The 16,891-nt window shown below is 47.0% G+C and overlaps 1 protein-coding gene across 5 annotated transcripts in view; it reads right to left on the bottom strand.

The window, feature by feature from the left end:
- Nucleotides 1-1,894: 1,894 nt before the first annotated feature.
- LOC110538803 (dual specificity tyrosine-phosphorylation-regulated kinase 1B) overlaps nt 1,895-16,891 on the bottom strand; it is a 123,606-nt gene continuing 108,609 nt past the window's right edge. For 2 of the 5 annotated variants that reach the window (XM_036943224.1, XM_036943210.1), the window contains exons 2-11: nt 14,526-14,671; nt 12,307-12,426; nt 11,387-11,575; nt 10,102-10,249; nt 9,291-9,577; nt 7,914-8,060; nt 7,671-7,832; nt 6,120-6,438; nt 4,875-4,978; nt 1,895-4,733 (exon numbers count right to left, since the gene is read on the bottom strand). In XM_036943224.1, the coding sequence (XP_036799119.1) occupies nt 3,972-4,733; nt 4,875-4,978; nt 6,120-6,438; nt 7,671-7,832; nt 7,914-8,060; nt 9,291-9,577; nt 10,102-10,249; nt 11,387-11,575; nt 12,307-12,426; nt 14,526-14,588 (2,301 nt within the window). In that variant the 5' untranslated portion in view covers nt 14,589-14,671 and the 3' untranslated portion in view covers nt 1,895-3,971. The remainder of the gene's footprint in view (nt 4,734-4,874; nt 4,979-6,119; nt 6,439-7,670; nt 7,833-7,913; nt 8,061-9,290; nt 9,578-10,101; nt 10,250-11,386; nt 11,576-12,306; nt 12,427-14,525; nt 14,672-16,891) is intronic. The other 3 variants (XM_036943213.1, XM_036943214.1, XM_036943220.1) reach the window with 3 other exon arrangements.

Here is a 16,891-nt window from a genome sequence, read left to right as displayed (position 1 = left end):
CGGGTACATAACCAACTTTGTAGGAGTAGTGGAATCTTAAGGAAATAGATGGTAAACGGCAACAAAAAAAAAACTAATTCACACAGTAGTAAGACTGAAGTATAAATGTCTACTGTAGGCTAATCTATTGGGCACTATACCGGTTATATATGCACTGAATGGGGAGGTTGAGAGGTATGGCTCTTATCAATGGCCCTTGTGATTCTGGAGAAAAATTAAGTGAGCTGGAGTACACCAGCTGGCCATTCATGGTCTGGAAGTCATTAACAGAATAAAGAGTACATATTTTAGGGTCAGTTTAAGAGTGTGCTCCAAATGGATAGTGAGGGCAAAATGTATCCCAACACATCTTACCGTTTGAGTACTGCCACCGTCATTCAGGTCATAATGGAAGTAAAAGAAAAGTGGGGTGCCCAGGAAGAGCATAGAGGCCAGACACCTAAACCTGAGCTGACCTCTGTTGATGCGCCCGGAAATCCCGCACCACATCTCCACTCCACGCGGATTACGCACGGGAGAGAAGTGGTTGCGCTCTGGACTATTTTGTGGCGGAAGCAATAGGTTGGTCAAGATACTGGGGAAACGTATTTTCCCGGTGACTGGTCTGAACAAGTCCCTATCGACGACGGGAACCGCCGAGTGCTGGAACATGGGAAGGAAGTAGTATGGTGGTTCTGACCGAGGGGCACCGATGGCATCGTCTTCCCCTATCCGAGGCCTGATCACCTCACGCACTGGTACATTGCCCGGGAGGTGCCACTCCGCAAATTGGTAGTCTTGATGCTCTTGACCACCCCATCTGTCAACGTTAAAATCAGCTTCCGCTGATACTTGTGTGAATGGAAAGGCAGAAAAAAATCCATACAAATAGACAAAACATCCACGCAACTTGTGCAATGTTCAACGTGACCAAAGCCGCAGAAGAAAACAAATCCGTTGTCCAGAGTGCCACGTGGACACACTATTGTTAGCAAACTAGTGACCATTCAAATATTGTTGTAGGCGCTTGATAATTGCGCTCACCTGGTTTTGGCGCAACAATTACGCACTTGGCACACACGGCGACGTTCGTGCATGTAGGCTACTGGGCGTAGGTGATCAATTAATGATTCACTTCATATTTGCGATGATATATGAAAACGTATTATGCATAGCCTACAATGTTGTTACAATGTAAACTTTTGAGTATGTAATTCACTTATCTTTCCACCAGATGCCAGTATAAACTGTGCTCTCAATTTTACTCAGTGACTTGTGTGAATACAACACTCGGCCTTCACCTTGTTATATTCATATTCAATAACTATCAACTAGGAAGAGCGCAATTGTGTTGATGAACATGAGTCAAACGGTCCTAAATTGGTTCTAATTGCATGTCGTTTTATGGTATAGGTGACCCCACAGACAACCTTTTGAACTAAACAGCTTTTACCATTGACAATAGAATAGATAAATGGAGGATTGTGCTAATGTAAGCTGCGACCAAAGATACAGCTAGGGGCATAGAGTAGGCCTTCAGGGTAACAATAACCTGTCTTTAACACTTCCAGTAGCACGTGTTCATCAATCGTCACCTCTAGGAAGACACTGGTTCAAATACAGTGGAGACACTGTTCTCAGTGTACCCATTTGATTGTAAACCACCAATCAATGTATCTAGCTATAATGCTATGTTTACACTTACACTTTACTCAGAGCTGCCTGCTACTGTATATTGGCAACAAAATATTGTCACAAGAGTGCAAGACTATCCAATTGACAAGACTGATTCCTAATAAGTTAATTAGTAGCAACACCAACTTTGTGGTTCTTCATAGACATCATCCCCACCACACCCAACCAACACCAGTTACTCAGGTACAGAAAGAAAAGAATGAAATAACTTGAGGTCAAACGCAAATCTCAGATTTATTATGCCATGTCAGTGATCACTTAGCTTGCCACATCAACAGTTTGTCTTTGTGGTAGGCCTGCTACTGTATGCACATTGCTCAGATGAGGGTCTGTCGACAAAGCTGAAAAAAGCAGAAAGCTGTGATTTGCATTTGACCTTTGTGTGCAAAAGTATACTCTTTATTCTTATATATCCAACTTTATTCTTACCCAGTTTCCCCCATTCAGGCCCCGCCCAGTGGCTGACTTAAACTAAGTCAGTGTTTTAATACCACCTTTAACTGTTACATTTAGTCAATGCCCAACTTTCACCAGCAGGAAGAAGGCAACCAAACAAAAAACAGAAGAAAACAGGTTCATTTTTACCTTTTCTTTTTCTTGTTAAATAGTAATAAATACATGAGATGCAGTGGTTTATTTTTTCCATTTTTTTCTGAAGCAGGAGGGTTAAAAAGTTTCATTTTTATTTATTTATCTGTCTGTCTGTTTGTTTTCTTTAGCAGCAATCCGAACATGGTTGAAAGTGGAGATAGCAGCCGAGAGAGAAGTAGTTCACTTTTTTTTGACTTGATGGCAAACAGCACTCACAGAGTGTCGTGAAGGAGGGAGGGAAGGGGAGAACAAAAGACAGGAGTAAGAAAAGAGGCCAGAGAAGTCAGTCACGGGGGCTGTAGGGGTAAGGAGGGCATGAAAGTGTCCCCTCATAAGTATGTACTCCTCCCTCCTGCTATATATTGCCCCCCTCCCCCCTCCCTTCCAACAGAAAAATGGGGCAGAGGAGAAGAGAGCGAGACAGAGAGAGCAAGCAAGATTTGGCTTAGCATATCCAGTTACTCCAACCCAAAATGTGTTACGTTTCTGTAGTTTATGGTCCAAAACAAAATTGAGTAAGAAAAGACAGAGAGAAAGACAGAGAAAGAGGGTGAAAGAGTCTGGTTAGATGTTGAAGTAGAAGGCAGACATTTTTTTTTTTTAAACAACAGGGAAGCATTTTGGTTTTCCTTGTGGCAAAATGTTTTGTTGTTTTTCATTCTTGAATCACTTCCTCCTTTTGTGTAGAAGTTCTGTTCCCCCTCTCCTCTTGAAAGCGTCTCACTTCGTCAAATGTTTCAGCCTCCTCATCGTATAGTTTCTCACTGTGTGGTGACTACGGTTTTTGTCATTTGCTTCATTTCATTTCTATGATCTGTTTCGTAGTTTCAGATATATAAGCCAGTGTCAAGCGAGAGAAGATTGGAAACATAAAACAAATAAATGTAACAAAAGTGTGTGTGTGTGTGTTTCGGGGGTGAGATATACTGAACTGAAAAACAAACTAAAAAAGACCCTAGTTTGTTTGTTTCTCCGTGTATGCACAAGTGTTTACTGTCCGTCAGCGGGAAAAAAAACCTGTATAAATTAAAATGAATAAATAAACCACCTCTCAATTTAGCGCTCTTCCGATCTCCCCGCTTACCCTCCTCCTCATGTAGTGATGTTTAATAAATAAAACATGTACAATTAAACCTAGACTTCAGAAAAACTAAACAAAAACAAAGAAAATAAAAAAGATTGAAAAAAAATAGCATAAGGGTACTCTCTCGTGCCTCCCTCTTCTAAACCAACAATTACCACTTTTCAAACCATTCATTTACCTTTGCGGTCTTCATTCCAAAAAACAACCCAAACAACAAAAATCTCGCTGCAAATCTTTCCTTAAATCACATAAAATCAAATAATATAATATTAATAACAATAAAAACAAACTTATCTGAAACTTTCCATTCCAACTACTGAGCCCCGTTTCTTTCCTTCAACAAAATAAAAACAAAGAAACTGAAAAAAGGATAAAAATGGTTTCAAAGCCTTCCCTCTCTTACTCTCCCTCTCTTACTCTCCCTCTCTTACTCTCCCTCAACCTTCTCCCATGCAAAAACAAAACAAAACTCCTTTGATATTTCACAAGGTTGTCTCTGTAACTGTATGTGTGGCCGTATTTGTTCCAAACTCAAGAGTGTATACTGTGTATGTATGCGTGTTGAAATTGTAATGTTGTCGTTGTTAAAATTGTATGGCTTTTGGAATTTGTTCAAGATTTATCAAGAGTTGGCCGTGTTCTGACCACCGCCTCCTCCACTGCCGCACACACCCATCATGGTGGACTCCTCAGAGTCCGGCCTCCCCCCACCGCCCCCTACTCCCCTGGGTGGGGGCCCCCCGGTGAGCATCCCGCCCCCGACCACGCTACCCTGGGGAGGGTTGTTATTGTTGTTACTTCCCGGGTAGCATGGGGGGATGTATCCAAGCCCGGAGGCAGCGACCAAGCTGTCCTGAGAGGCTGGGGGCTGGGCCAACTGTTGCTGAGAGCCGGCGGGGGGCGGCTGGGGGGCCATGACCGTCCTAGTCCGAAAGGCAGAGAGGCCCAGGTGGAGGTTGGAGGAGCCGTACTGGCTGGAGTCCAAGCTGGATGGGGGCGGCATGATGGAAGACTGACCCAGATGGTGGTGGTGTGTGAGGCTGAGCTCGATGCTGTCCGGCATCTGTGGGGAGGAGATGGGCATCAGGGGCTGGCCCTGCTGGCCCTGTGAAGCCTGGCCCTGGGGCTGGTTCCCCTGCCCAGTCTGCCGCAGGCCCCGCCCGTTGCCGTGGTGACTGCCGTAGATGGGGTGCGGGTGGTGTGGTTCCATCATGCCCCCGACGCCACCGCCTCCCAGGAAGTGGCGCGAGTGCTGGGTGGCCGCCGGCTTGTGCAGCAGCAGCTGGGGGTATGGGGGATCGCCAACGCTACTGCCGCTGTTGGACAGGGGACCCATGCCCCCCTCTCCCCCCGGCCAGAGGCGCAGCTGCTGCTGAGATGGAGCCTTGGCAGTGGGGGGAGAGAGAGGTCATCGTTAGAAACAGAAAACGCAGCATCTACAGTACATCATGTATAGAGGAAGAACATGTTGTTCCATGTGATGAGATCTGAGACATCAGAGTGAGGTCAGATTTAAACCGCTCACCTGTGGACTCTGCATCTCATAGTCTGAGTGAGTAACTGCACTGTTGTAGTACCGGTTACTGTACCGGTAATTCCGGTTGTCATTGGAAGAACCGCTAGATCCACCTGGACAGAGGGAGTAGGGGAGGAGAGACGGAGTAGGGGAGGAGAGACGGAGTAGGGGAGGAGAGACGGAATAGGGGAGGAGAGACGGAATAGGGGAGGAGAGACGGAATAGGGGAGGAGAGACGGAGTAGGGGAGGAGAGACGGAATAGGGGAGGAGAGACGGAGTAGGGGAGGAGAGACGGAGTAGGGGAGGAGAGACGGAGTAGGGGAGGAGAGACGGAATAGGGGAGGAGAGACGGAATAGGGGAGGAGAGACGGAATAGGGGAGGAGAGACGGAGTAGGGGAGGAGAGACGGAATAGGGGAGGAGAGACGGAGTAGGGGAGGAGAGACGGAGTAGGGGAGGAGAGACGGAGTAGGGGAGGAGAGACGGAATAGGGGAGGAGAGACGGAGTAGGGGAGGAGAGACAGAGTAGGGGAGGAGAGACAGAGTAGGGGAGGAGAGACGGAGTAGGGGAGGAGAGATGGAGTAGGGGAGGAGAAGGGGAAAAGACACTCGGTCAGTCAGAATACACAATAGTTGTGTTACGTCATCATACTGACAGTCCATCACTGCTGGGACCATAACCTGTTGCTGAGCTGCTGAACATGGTGCTGTAGCTAAGATGACTAGCTGTTGCCATGGTGAATGGGAGCTGTAGCTGTGGCAGAGGAGAGGCCGCTGAGGCTGAGCTGTTGCTATGGTGACGGTGTGCTGCAGGCTGTAGGGACTGAGCTGCGGCTGAAGTGACTAGGAGCTTGTTTCTATGGAGACTGTGTAGCTGTTGCAGAGAGTGAGGGGCTGTAGGGGCTGGCTGAGATGTAACATTGAACCACCATCACTATGACGCAGTAGACTGCAGTGTTCCCCCGAAGACTATGTAGGTGGGAGGGATCTCCCAGACAAGATCCTTTACAGTACTGTACTAACCAACATGGCTTCAACGGACTTTGAATAGCTCTCAATCTAAGGAATCTTGGTGTTTTTCACAAACATAGGAGATAATTATCTGGGGGGAAACACTGCAGTAGGAATATGGGATCAAATAGGCTGCCAATGCTTAGTTTGCTCTATTGAGGTTTGACCTCTGCAGTGGTTTCTGCTAGATGTTTCCCCATGCAGTGGACTGTGACTTATGGTAAGGGTATACTGTATACTAACTGCTGTGTCCCGTACCGGAGCTGGAGACGGAGCTGGTGGTGGAGGTGGAGTGGCTGTGGTCCATGGCCGGGCTGGTGGAGGTGGAACTGCTGGTGTTGGTGCCCTCGTCCGTCGTCTTCTTGAAGAAGTTGTGCTGCAGCGCATAGAAGGGCGTGATGCGCGTTTTGGGGTCGTAGTCCAGCATGCGCAGGATCAAGTCCTTGAACTTCAGGTAATCGCAGGGAGCGTGCCCCTGCTCTCCGCCCCGCCTCCCGCCAGGACCCCCGGTCTCCACCCCCAGGATCTCATGGAGCCGCCGCGTCGCAGGAGGCTTGTACTCCTGAAGAGGGGGATAGAGGGAGTGAGGGAAGGGGGAGAACAGAGAATATGGATGTGGGGAGGTGCAGAGAAACACTTGAGTTCTCATTTTCTTTGAGGCAGTTTTAGTGACGTTTAGTTATTATTATGGTTGAATTTCACACATGCAAGCATGCCTGCTGTTATGACGGTGAAATGGTTGATGGTCAGTAGAATGCATATTATGAATGGATAGACTCACTATTAGGCCTACGTTATTTACATAACACCAAGCCAGTGATGAGAAGCTGGAATAAAGCTGGAATGTTGAAACCAACATGTATCCTTACATGGTCTCTGGTCTAACTAAAGACCATCAGTTCCTAGTCCTACAACTAACAATACGTTTTCTTATCCTGCACTATATCATTCACTTAACCCCTAATCATCTAGTGAAAATACATGCCAACACCCATAGGTGTAAACCCGTGCTCACACACCCACACAGGTGTGCCTGCCTCTGGGGTGAGATGGCTGATCCCCCACCATCTCCAATCCCTTTTGGACAAAGTTAATTAACCTCTGATTCAAACTTTTCTCCCCCTCTTTCTCTCACCTCCAACGTAACCCAGGCCTCTCCCTTTGTTCAACCTCCACCTTCCACCTGCCTCCGCTGCTCCTTCACCTCATCCCTCTATCTTATTAAGGGCTATGTAATGCTTCTGATACACAGAATAATGGAACGATAAGGACCACCTTTTTAGACGATTAGGGAAAGTTAATGACGAGGGGTTGTATGGTTTAGATGATGATGACTGGACAGGAAGATGCTGAGGACTCAGATCTCCTTCCTAAGAGTGGGAGTTTAGGTTGGAAAGGAGAAAAGGGGGAAAATACCGCTTCTGCACAAATGACTTTCCAAAATCAAGCTAACCCTCATCCACCTCGGTTTTCTACCCATCTCTCTTTATCTACAGGTAAATGGTTAATACAAGTAGGAAGTTCGTAGAGATGCTACCTCTAACCTCTGACACCAGGGTCAAATTCTTTCCATCCCCCTAGTAGTTACGTTTAGGTTTGGAGGTAAGAGCAAGGTAATCTGATCCAAGATTTATGGGGTGACAGGAGAACTATTGCGTTGTGAGTGACAGGAGAACTTGAACCTACTGCGTTGTGAGTGACAGGAGAACTTGAACCTACTGCGTTGTGAGTGACAGGAGGGATGTGGTTCGGAGATGAGATGAGAAGATTAAGTAAGAGCAGAGTTTTACTCACGGAGGCCGAGGGGTAAAGTACCTTCTTTATGTCCTTGTTCTTCTTGACGGTCCACAGACCGTCGGACAGCTTGTCAAAGTACTTCCGTGCTTTGGGAGCCTGATCCAGCATGTGGTTGGGAGGGACCCCCAGCACCTCCACTATCTTATTCATCTGATCCACCTGGAGAGAGAGAAACAACAGGACAGGTCAGGGACAGATTCGGCATCGACACCCAATGCTGTGTGTGTTCTCACAGCCTACCTCGTTGGAGCCGCTGAAGAGGGGTTCTCCCGTGTGCATCTCCACCAGGATGCAGCCCAGGGACCACATGTCAATGGCCAGGTCGTAGGGCATGCCCAGCAACACCTCCGGAGATCTGTAGAACCGACTCTGGATGTACTGGTAGATCTGTGGTGGGGGAGAGGATGGAGGAGAGGATGGAGGGACAGAATGAGGTGATGTAAGAAACAAAAAGAGGTGGAGAGGGAGAGAAGAAGGTAGGTAGAAGGGGCGAGAGGACAGAGGAGGGATGGACAGGTAGGGGTGAAGTAAAGAAATCAAATATATGACCAAAGAAGAGAGCGAGATAGAAAGACGAGGGGAGAAAATGTGATGAGAAAAGATAGAGGTATTAGCTCCAGTATGTTGGTTACAGCAGAACAGAGCTGTGGCCCTTTAATAACATTTCTAATCTAAATTAGAGCACACTCACTGGTGGAGGGAGACAGGATGGTGGTGGAAGTGGTGCAGTGACACCGTTTATCCACACGGGGGCAGGCCAAGCTGAGTAGAAATATCTAAACTGGGTGCAGCAGAGCCGCTGGGATTCTATACTTGAGCACTGTAGTGAGGCCCATTTCCTCATCTTCCCAAGAGTCCTCAAAGACGTGCCGTGAATGCCAGTTCTTATTCAACCTGGCAACGGCCTCCCTCCATAGCTTCCCTCTCCATGTCTATTTACCCTCTGCAGAAAACTGAGCTCATTCTCTTTTGAAAAGGAGACCGAATCATCATCTGTGGGCTATTCTCTCCCTCATCCATCCATCGGTCTACCCCACCCTTCTCTTCTCCCTCTTCCTGAGATATCCAGAGGCATTAGCAGACAAATAATACAATGTTTTAGAAAAGGTTAATATACAATGAACATTTATCTGGTTTACAAAATGCTGTCTCTTATTAATTCTACCTCTACCATTTCCTACCTTCCCCGGCGTCTCTCTCTGTCTATCCCCCCAACAGCTCCCTCCTCTCTCCCTGCCCCAATTTTCTTCTCTACCCAACCTCCCCCCCAGCATCTAGAGGGGATATAGCGTGCATTAAGGTCCTACTATATAAACCACAGTCGACTGCTGATGTATGCATTGGTTTAAGTCGATCTTAAATATAACACACAGGAGCATGCAGATGCAGAAGGATCCATTGGGAGTGGTGAACTGCAATACACTGATTTCAGGAGTGGACTGTGTATATTGATGTGCTTGGTAAGGTGTAGTCCTCCCTCCCCTTGCTTCTCCCTCTCTCCTAGCCCAATGGTGTTCTTTCCTCAACACCCCTCCCCTGACCCCCACCCAGCACATGCATTGGGTTCATTATGGTCTTCTATATCTTTGTGCTTGGTTAGTCAGCTAGTCTCCTCACCCTCTGGCCTAGTTGACAGGAGCTGCCGAAGTCAACGATCTTGATGGCGCTGCGCTTGGGGTTGCACAGCAGGATGTTCTCGGGTTTGAGGTCGCAGTGGATGATGCTGAGCTCGGGCGTGGCCAGGAACAGCAGCGCCGTGCACAGCTGCTGGGCAAACTTTCTGGTCAGGTTGAGAGAGACGCCGCGGAAGTTGGTGTTGCGCAGGAGGTCGTACAGGTTGTAGGAGAGAAGCTCGAACACCAGGCACAGGTGGTTCCGGAACATGAAGTGCCTCTTCAGGTGGACTAGAGGGGGAGAGGAGGGAAGAGGGGGAGAGGAGAGAAGAGGGGGGAGGTTAGTAGGGGAAACAGTATATTGCAGTAACCTATCTGGGTGCTCTGCTCTACATGGGTAGTGGTTGAGGTGACTTCCAGAGTGACAGTGTGCCCTTTGAGTGGAGAGCAAGGTGCGTTGACCACATGGAAAACAGCTCGGCCATATAAACGCCATCTATTATTATATTATTGTGTGTCAATCACCTCGCTCAGCGCTATAGGAGCTTAGTGAGGTAGAGGTGATTCTGTGAGGTTTATCATTGCGAAGGCTACTGGATTGATATGTATGTAGCATGAAATGTATACATAGGGAGATATGAGAAGTATGGCATTGGTCTATATTTCAATTGAGATGTTAAATGTGGAGCAGATTGCATGTGACAAGTGAGGCACAGTCAAAGAGGCACAGTATGAACTCATTTTAGTAGATGGTATACAATGCAATAGTGTTAGATCATAAGTGGGGGCTTAAGGCAGAGTGTGTGTGTCCTCACCTATGTAGTACTTCATCTCGGTGTCGTGTTTGTTCATGAGCTCCAGCAGTCGCAGCTCTATCTGGGCCTGGTTCAGGAAGGCTTTCTTGTTCTTGATGATCTTGATGGCCACCCACTCCTGCTCGTGGTGGTCATATGCTTTCACCACCTGCGGGATGCAAAAGGTCACAGGTCAGACAGGCAGCCATGTTGTTTGTAGTATATGCAGGTGGTAGGGGCCAAGGGAAAGCTCCTTCACCAAACAAAATACAGTCATTATCCCTCTCCTCTTTCCTCTGGCCCACAAGAGCAATGACCCGTTTATTCTCCTCACGTCTGTAGACATACTTCATTCATCCCATGTAACTCTTCACCTTAAACTTGTTAAAGTTTCTCCTCTCTTTTCTTCCATCCTCTTCTTTCTCCCTCCTCCCCCCTGACCTATCCTCCCCCTAACCCCTGACCTATCCTCCCCGACCTATCCTTCCCCCTGACCTATCCTCCCCCCTACCCCCTGACCTATCCTCCTCCTACCCCCTGACCTATCCTCCCCCTACCCCCTGACCTATCCTTCCCCCTACCCCTTGACCTATCCCCCCCTACCCTATTCTCCCCCTACCCCCTGACCTATTCTCCCCCTACCCCCTGACCTATTCTCCCCCTACCCCCTGACCTATTCTTCCCCTACCCCCTGACCTATTCTCCCCCTACCCCGACCTATTCTCCCCCTACCCCCTGACCTATCCTCCCCCTACCCCCTGACCTATCCTTCCCCCTACCCCTTGACCTATCCCCCCCTACCCTATCCTCCCACTACCCCCTGACCTATTCTCCCCCTACCCCCTGACCTATCCTCCCCCTACCCCCTGACCTATCCTCCCCGACCTATCCTTCCCCCTGACCTATCATCCCCCCTACCCCCTGACCTATCCTCCCCCAACCCCCTGACCTATCCTCCCCTGACCTATCCTCCCCCTACCCCCGACCTATCCTTCCCCCTACCCATCCTCCCCTTACCCACGACCTATCCTTCCCCCTACCCCCTGACCTATCCACCCCTTACCCTATCCACCCCTACCCCCTGACCCATCCTTCCCCCTGACCTATCCTTCCCTATCCTCCCCCCACCCTCTGACCTATCCTCCCCCTATCCTCCCCCGTACCCAATGACCTATCCTTCCCCCTACCCCCTGACCTATCCTCCCCCTATCCTCCCCCGTACCCCATGACCTATCCTCCCCCCTATCCTCACCTATACCCTCTCTCCACTAACCTGTCCTCCCCTGTACCTTCTCTGTCCACTGACCTGCCCGAAGGAGCCCTTGCCGATGAGCGAGTCAATCTCGTAGCGGTCCAGCCACTTCTCCCCGTTCTTGACGATGTAGTCGTAGTTGTCGTCATCGTAGCCATCGTTGTACACCTTCCGCTCCTTCTTAGTGCTCGTGTCCTCCGGGGGCACCTGCTGGGCACGCCGCTTCTTCTTCGTGTAGTACACCTGGACACGGAGGAGAGGAGATGGCGAGAGTAAGGGCCGGGTGGGAAAAGAAAAAGAGGGGTAAATCACTGATATTTCTCATTTTGCCACACTACTGTTTGGCTAGATCTCGGAGGACCAAACCAATGATCAAACTGATATCCTTCACTTGTACATCAGTTTATGCTAATGCAGTTACATATACCTAGGGTTGAAAAACTGGTAACTTTCCAACTGGGATTTCTGGAAAACCAGGGACATTTGGGAAAGCAACCAGAATCTAATGTTTATACCAGGGGTGTAAAACAAATTTTGCCCTGGAGGCCTCATTCGGTCTTCATCGAGGTCCGGAGGGTGGCACTTAAAATTGCTTATACTTCCTCGCTGTCAATATTTGCAAAAAAAATGTCTGATGTTCCCTGACCTGCTAGCTTTCATTTTGGTGCTAAGTGAGCTGGACAGTCAAGAAACTGTATGAATGTAAGTCCATTATCAATTCTACACAGTTTTGATTTTGTTTTAGTTATTTAGTCATTTGAAAGTATATTGAAAGCCTCCCCCCAACAAAAATAATAAAAAACACAAATAAAAACATTTTTATTTTACTCAAAGCACCCGTGAGCCGGATTGGACCCTCGCGGGCCGGATCCCAGCAGGTAAGCTGTGAGGTGACGTTTCCTGGAGATTATGACTCCTGCAGCCGCAGAGTCCTGTAGGACCTGATGGCTGGCTGACACACACACTCCACTCACCTCATTGATGTGCTTGTAAGTCTTGATCAGATCGACAGAGAGTTTTCTCAGCGGGGCGCTGGCGGGATCTCTAAAACTTGGGGGGATCCTCCTCTGCAGTATGGTCGCATCAGACAGCACCTGGAGGGGACAGGTGGTAAGGGGAGCCCCAAAACTGTCCAAGACATCCCTGCAGTATTCTAACTAGCGGTTATAAGAACTAATGTAAGTAAAGGTACAATACAATGAGTGGAAGGAGTAATTTCCAATGAAATAACTGGGCATGTTTGAGTTAACCTATGTATACAGGCAACACTGTTGCCTAGCCACAGAACAATCTATCAGTGATGGTGGTTGTAGTTGCTTGTCAATAGAGTACAGTACCAGTCAAAATTTTAGAACACCTACTCATTCAAGGGTTATTCTTTATTTTTACTATTTTCTACATTGTAGAATAATGGTGAAGATATCAGAACTATGAAATAACACATACGGAATCATGTAACCAAAAAAAGTGTTCAGGAAATCAAAATATATTTTATATTTGAGATTCTTCAAAGTAACCACCCTTTGCCATGATGACAGCTTTGCACACTCTTGGCATTCCCTCAACCAGCTTCATGAGGTAGTCACATGGAATGCATTTTAATAAGGCACATCTGTTAATTAACTGAAAGTTAATTTGTGGAATTTCCTTCCTTCTTTAATGTGTTTGAGCCAATCAGTTGTGTTGTGACAAGGTAGGGGTGGTATACAGAAGATAGCCCTATTTGGTAAAAGACCAAGTCCATATCATGGCAAGATCAGCTCAAATAAGCAAAGAGAAACAACAGTCCACCATTACTTTAAGACATGAAGGTCAGTTAATGTGGAACATTTAAAGAACTTTGAAAGTTTCTTCAAGTGCAGTCGCAAAAACCATCAAACGCTATGATGGAACTGTCTCCCATGAGGACCACCACAGGAAAGGAAGCCCCAGAGTTACCCCTGCTGCAGAGGATAAGTTCATCAGAGTTAACTGCACCTTAGATTGCAGCCCAAATAAATGCTACACAGAGTTCAAGTAACAGACACATCTCAACATCAACTGTTCAGAGGAAACTGCGTGAATCAGGCCTTCATGGTTGAATTGCTGCAAAGAAACCACTATTAAAGGACACCAATAAGAAGAACTATGCTTGGGCCAAGAAACACGAGCAATGGACATTAGACCAGTGGAAATCTGTCTTTTGGTCTGATGAGTCCAAATTTTAGATTTTTGGTGCCAACTGCCGTGTCTTTGTGAGACTCAAAGTAGATGAACGGATGACCTCTGCATGTGTGGTTCCGCCAGTGAAGCATGGAGGAGGTGGCGTGATGTTGCTTTGCTGGTGACACTGTTGGTGATTTATTTAGAATTCAAGGCACACTTAACCAGCATGTCTACCACAGCATTCTTCAGCGATACGCCATCCCATCTGGTTTGGGCTTAGTGGAACTATAATTTGTTTTTCAACAGGACAATGACCCAAAACTCACCTCCTGGCTGCGTAAGGGTTATTTGACCAAGAAGGAGAGTGAGGGTGCTGCATCAGATGACCTGGCCTCCACAATCATCCGACCTCAACCCAATTGAGATGGTTTGGGATGAGTTGGACCGCAGAGTGAAGGAAAAGAAGCCAACAAGTGATCAGCATTCCTCATTAATCTGGTTGAGAGAATGCCAAGTGTGCAAAGCTGTCATTAAAGCAAAGGGTGGCTACTTTGAAGAATCTCAAATATATTTTGATTTGTTTAACACTTTTTTGGTTATTACATGATTCCATATGTGTTATTTCATAGTTTTGATGTCTTCACTATTATTCTGCAATGTTGAAAATAGTAAAAAATAAAGAAAAACCCTTGAATGAGTAGGCGTGTCCAAAATTTTGACTGGTACTGTACGTGATACTGACGTGTTTGAGGTTGTGGATGTATAGTACAATCCAACAGGTTGGTCAGCCTATCATTATGCCCATTCAGTATGTGATGCTAATACCTACGTTCACATGATGAGTTGTGGGTGTGTATAGCGTCAGTATAAGGGTGTGTGTGTATAGCGCCAGGTTGTGTGTGCATAGCATCAGGGTGTATGGTGTGTGTATAGCATCAGGGTGTGTGTGTGTGTATATAGCGTCAGTATAAGGTCAGTTCCTAAACAGAGTATTATTCTAAACAGAGCGTTAGAGGAGTGTCCTGTGAGGGCGTTAGCCGCTGGGTACCTGCTGCTGTTCAGCCATGGAGTGGATGTTGCTGAAGGAGGGGTGGCTGTGCTGGCTCGACATGGTTGGCTCAGCGGGGGAGAAGCCCAAGGCGGCAGGCTGGCAGAGGGTAGAGGAGGGGGGCTTGCATCCTGAGCTGCTTCCACCTTCACAGGATAGACGTTGAGATGGAGGGAAGGGGGAGAAAGGACGAGAGAGGGGGAGATGATTTTATAAAAAAAATACATTGACATTAAGCTTCCTAACTCATCATACATACACTGGCACTGCCGTGGGTGTGGGCACGAGCACTGCACTGCAGAGGAAAAGCACACATGTGCTCTCTCACACACCCTTCTTGGCTGTTCTTTGAAGTCACACACATACACCCTATCAAGGATGTAGAGCAAGAGGGTGGGGTGGCTACTTAGTAGGGTACCACTCCACAGGGCAATTTAGCTCCCTGCCAGAAAGACCACACAAATAATGGTGGAGTGAAATATCTCTATGCAAGAGGGTGTCCTGTTTCAGTAGAAAAAGCATTAGCGCAGGTCAACCTGACAAACCCGGTGTGTGCGTGTGCGTGTGTGTGTGACATAGAGAGAGATAAGACCTTTGTGGAGGTCAGTAGTCCACATTGTCACACCTCAAAACCAGGAGGGTATTTCCAAGCAGAACTCTTTCGCTCCAACTCCTGCTTTTATATGAAAAGAGAAAGGAGAGGTGGCTTCTTACAAGATATAGAAGATGAAACTTAACCCAACCATTTTTGTTGCTGAATGTTGTGAGCATTAAAATCTTCTGATTCTGTCAAGGTAGCTAGCAAAGATGGACAACGTGGGTTAGAGCGTCAATGGGACAAACCACTGTGTGACAAGACTGTTGCATCATCCTACAAAAAAATGACGAGTCACTGTTTAGTGTGCTGCTTTGCTTCGTCATTAAGTTCCACCAGACTGTTTTTTCTGTCAGAATCCCAGGTTCAACTTGACTGAGATTCTCTGCAGTCTTGAGACTTTGCTTTGCCTGCAGTTTGACTGCAGTCGAGCTAAAATCATGGCTGGAACACAGCAGGCTTGGTAAGAGCAGTCGAGGGTGGTATTGACAGTGCCGCACGCTCAAGCCTGATTTCCACCAAAGCCAAGACCACAGCAGTTTGGACCGCTGGCTCCGGGTAAACCTTGGCCTCTGCAGAATCTTGAACTCACTCACTTAGCTAGAGGTGGGCTGGTCGCTTGTACAAAAACAGAAAACCTCCACCAGAGGCTCAGCAAACCAGCCTGGAAACTCATTCCACTGGCATTCAACATAGGAGTCAGACCACGCTTTGACCTAGTTGTGGATGGTGGAAGGTTTACAACAAGATGTCCATCCTGGTTGTTCTAAGTTAAAGTTTGAATCAAATTTAAGTTCAGACCAGGGTTTCCGTTAGCCTGTAATATGGCTTTTTAGCCAATAAAAAAAATAAAGAAAAGCTGATGAATAAAATTGGTGCCGGCCAAAACATTGCAAAATAATGCTTTTTAGCCAATTCATTGATGGAAATACACTTGACTGGTCATGCTTATCGGTCTATTAGGTTCATTTGCATAATTCTGTGGAATTCAATTTAGCGCATATACAGTACATTCGTTATGTATCATATTTACCACACGTACAGCATAAAAATACAGAGCGGAAAATCTGAAAACATATACTTAATGGTTGGAAACATCAACGTTTTACTACCTATGAGGCATGTCTTACTTCAAAGTAGCCTAGTGTTATATAAGTATTCATACACATAGCTCATATAAACAAAGACATTCCGTCGTAAGAACACATACACCCCCTCTATTGGTCGGATGCTCAGGATAAGGCTCTGCTGTGCACCAATGGGGCTTCTGCTCTGGCTAGAGCAAGGCCCGCCTCCAACCCTCCGACCAGTCAAGAAGACCGAAACGACAAGACTCCACCTACTTTATTCTATGTATAAAAATGAATGTAACCGTTGTATAGGCCTCTTTTTCACCTGGCTCCTTGCCGAGTTATGTGAACTAGGTCCGTGCACGTAAAACTGTCTTTTGTTACAACTGAAATCCACTCTGTCCAGCGTCCGTGATTTGGTCTCAACTCTCCAGTATTGTTTACACTAACAAAACTTGGTAGCAGAGTTTGGTTATTCTTGAATTCGATCTATTATAAGTTAGCGTGAGAGGACGAGACTGATCACGGCTAAAAAAATCAGACGGAAGAGTGACTTCCCCAGCCATTCATCTTGCCTCAGGAAATCTGATCGGAGCGCTCTATATAAGGTGAGCAGAGCCCGTTATATCGAAATCTGCATATTGTATTATAGCCTAAACCAAATTTTGATCAGAAAGTACTGGGCGTGAGTATGAATCGGT

Source organism: Oncorhynchus mykiss, chromosome 2 (genome assembly GCF_013265735.2).
Source record: "Oncorhynchus mykiss isolate Arlee chromosome 2, USDA_OmykA_1.1, whole genome shotgun sequence".
Classification (NCBI taxonomy): domain Eukaryota; kingdom Metazoa; phylum Chordata; class Actinopteri; order Salmoniformes; family Salmonidae; genus Oncorhynchus; species Oncorhynchus mykiss.
The sequence above is the reverse complement of the archived record's forward strand: the minus strand, read 5'-3'. Positions and strand labels throughout refer to the sequence as shown.